The 2,598-nt window shown below is 39.8% G+C and overlaps 1 protein-coding gene across 1 annotated transcript; it reads right to left on the bottom strand.

Annotated features, from left to right (window-relative positions):
• Positions 1-233: 233 nt before the first annotated feature.
• On the bottom strand, positions 234-973 carry LOC140765166 (large ribosomal subunit protein uL24y-like). The gene has a single exon (XM_073104111.1). The coding sequence runs from the start codon at positions 898-900 to the stop codon at positions 445-447; it is 456 nt and encodes a 151-aa protein (XP_072960212.1). The 5' UTR covers positions 901-973; the 3' UTR covers positions 234-444.
• Between the last annotated feature and the right edge of the window lie 1,625 nt (positions 974-2,598).

The raw sequence follows: 2,598 nt of genomic DNA, 5'->3' as shown, positions 1-2,598 counted from the left end.
TAAATAACTAGCTCCACATTGTACAAACCCAAGATCTATTTTTTTCGTCAAAATAAAGCCATACAAAAGTATATTACTACAACACCAATATGTCTAACTTGGTCCACTGTAACAAGCCAGAAATTTGTAAATTTCCAACCACATTCCACCTTACCAAGAGTTTTCCACATCAAGCATTGGCAAGAAGGTACAACACAGAGCAAGTGAACGCTGATCAGCAAGAAGTAGACGGCTATAAAGAACCATATCTCATATTATAATCGAATTAATAGTAGTTCGAAGCAAGTACCATATCTTAGAGAACAGCCCAAAATAGTCCAAAACCCTAACCAATCCAAATCCTTCTTTTTTTTTCTTTCTTTTCTCAAACAACAGAGCTAAACCCTAATTCGAAATAGCAAAAGGACTAGTTAAGCAAAAATATCACCAACCCACAGCATCTCATCAATCGATCTCCTGGAGAGAAGGTGCGGCGGCGGCGGCGACCTCATCGGCGGAGAACTTTCCTTTCGCCTTGTCGGCGGCGCGTCCACGGGCCTTGCGCTCAAGAAGGGCTTTCCGATCCTTATCAAGCTTGAGCTTGGTGACGATGACTTTGGAGGGGTTGATCCCGACGTTGACGGTCGACCCGTTCACCTTCTCGCGCGTGATGCGCTCGATGTGGATGACCCACTTCTTGCGGTACACCTGCACCACCTTGCCTTCACGGCCCTTGAAGGTGCCACGAACAACCTGGACCTCGTCGTCCTTGCGTACGGGGACGGAGCGGACGTTGTACTTGGCTCGGAGCTCGGTGGAGAGCGGAGCGCTCATCAGCACGCGCCGGACGCTCGAAGGGGCCGTGAAGTGGGCCTTGCGGCACTTGCGGCGGGAGCTGGATACCCTAGGGTTAAATTTCATGGTTGGTGGGAATGGAGGGTATGGAGGGGTTCTAGGATTAGGGTTTCGGCAGAGCAAGATGTCGAAGAAGAGACGCGGCGGCTTTTATATAACGTGGAGGAGTTAGGGTTTTGAATTGGGTACAAGTTTTTTTCATGACTAGAATGCCCTTCTCTATATAAAGGGCAATCAAAATAATCAAGCCAGTGGAGATCTTGACTTGAGCTTGGGTCGAGTCAGTTCTTAATCAAACTGCAGTCATTAAATTCGAGCCACGTTTAACAAGTCTTGAGCTTCATAAAGTAATTTCGAGACGAGCTTGATTAGAATATTAGAATTCGACTGGCTCGACTTAGTGTGAAAATACTCAGCCTTAAAATTATTCAAAAGTGAATTTATTTTTGAGACGAATCGTGATTTCAAGCTTGATTTTATTGTCTACTGAAATGCCCATCTCCTCACGTGCTACTCCCAAGTGCTTCACTCCTAAAAAGGTCCACGTGCCCTTGTAGTTAGAATAACCAATATACGTACCCTGCCAATAATGACCAAAGTTACAACAGATATAAAGTAGCGAGCCCATAGGTCTTAAATAGTCTATGAGTATAACGTGACAAGAAGAATTAAGACATACATGTCATAACGATTACCTTCAGCTATCCAATCCTACCTAATTTATCCACAAAGCTCCTAATTACATAGCTACCTAATTTATAGAAAATTATGATCATGAGTCTAGTCTAACACTCAACAAGTGGAATATCAATGCATATAAAATCTCACAAGTGATATAAAATATAAAAGTATTAACATTTTAACAGTGGATATAAGTTATATAACCAAGGGCGTAAATTTCAATTATAATTCACATGAATGAATAGAAATTTTACAAGCATATGATTATACCAAAGTAATACTCAAACCCATGTAATCTTACATCAAGCTTCTCGTAGCATTATACTATGCAAAATATAAGCACACACAAGCAATTGACACACTAGTTGCATTGTTTGCGTCTCTACTTATTACTTAATAGTTTTATTCTTATTATTATCAGCCACCTCTCAAACTCACGCATCAATCTATTGTGTGCCCTCGCCTCATCACATTGATCTATTAGGCCTTGATCACACAAATCATTTTGTCACTGATAGGCCTTCACAAGCTCCAAAAGGAAGAAATAAAAAGAGGAGGACTAACAACCTTTGTTTGATAAGTTTGAAAAGTCACAAACAAATTATATTAGGATAATTCGTCACACTCAAGAAGAGGTAAGTGATAAGAATTGACTGATTCGCTACTAAACCAAGGTTTAGATGAGAATTTCATAACTCTTAAGCAAGAGAATTTTTGAATTCATTTCATGTCTATTCCACTTCCAAAGCCCTTTTCAAGATTACACTTCTCAAAAGATAATAAATGACCACTAAACAACAATAAATGGCTAGCACACATACTAAGTCAAATTAACTGAAAAGACACTAAAACATGAACAAAAAATAAAAATTTAATCCATATTCTTTTGGTCCTAAAATGGGTTGAATCATGCACAAATGTAACCCAAATTAGTTACTCTCACAAATGAGCAAAGTGGTCCCTTTATGCTTGATCTCCTCTTCCTTCTTTGTCGAGTCTTCTATATCGCCCATTTTCTCTATAAGAAGTTGCTTAAGATTTGTTTGGAAAGCCTTAGACTTAAAACGAGTATTTGGCCTAGAA

This window comes from Typha angustifolia, chromosome 8 (assembly GCF_048772165.1).
Source record: "Typha angustifolia cultivar Huaian chromosome 8, ASM4877216v1, whole genome shotgun sequence".
NCBI lineage: Eukaryota > Viridiplantae > Streptophyta > Magnoliopsida > Poales > Typhaceae > Typha > Typha angustifolia.
Note: the sequence above shows the minus strand (reverse complement) of the source record. Positions and strands in the feature narration are given on the sequence as shown.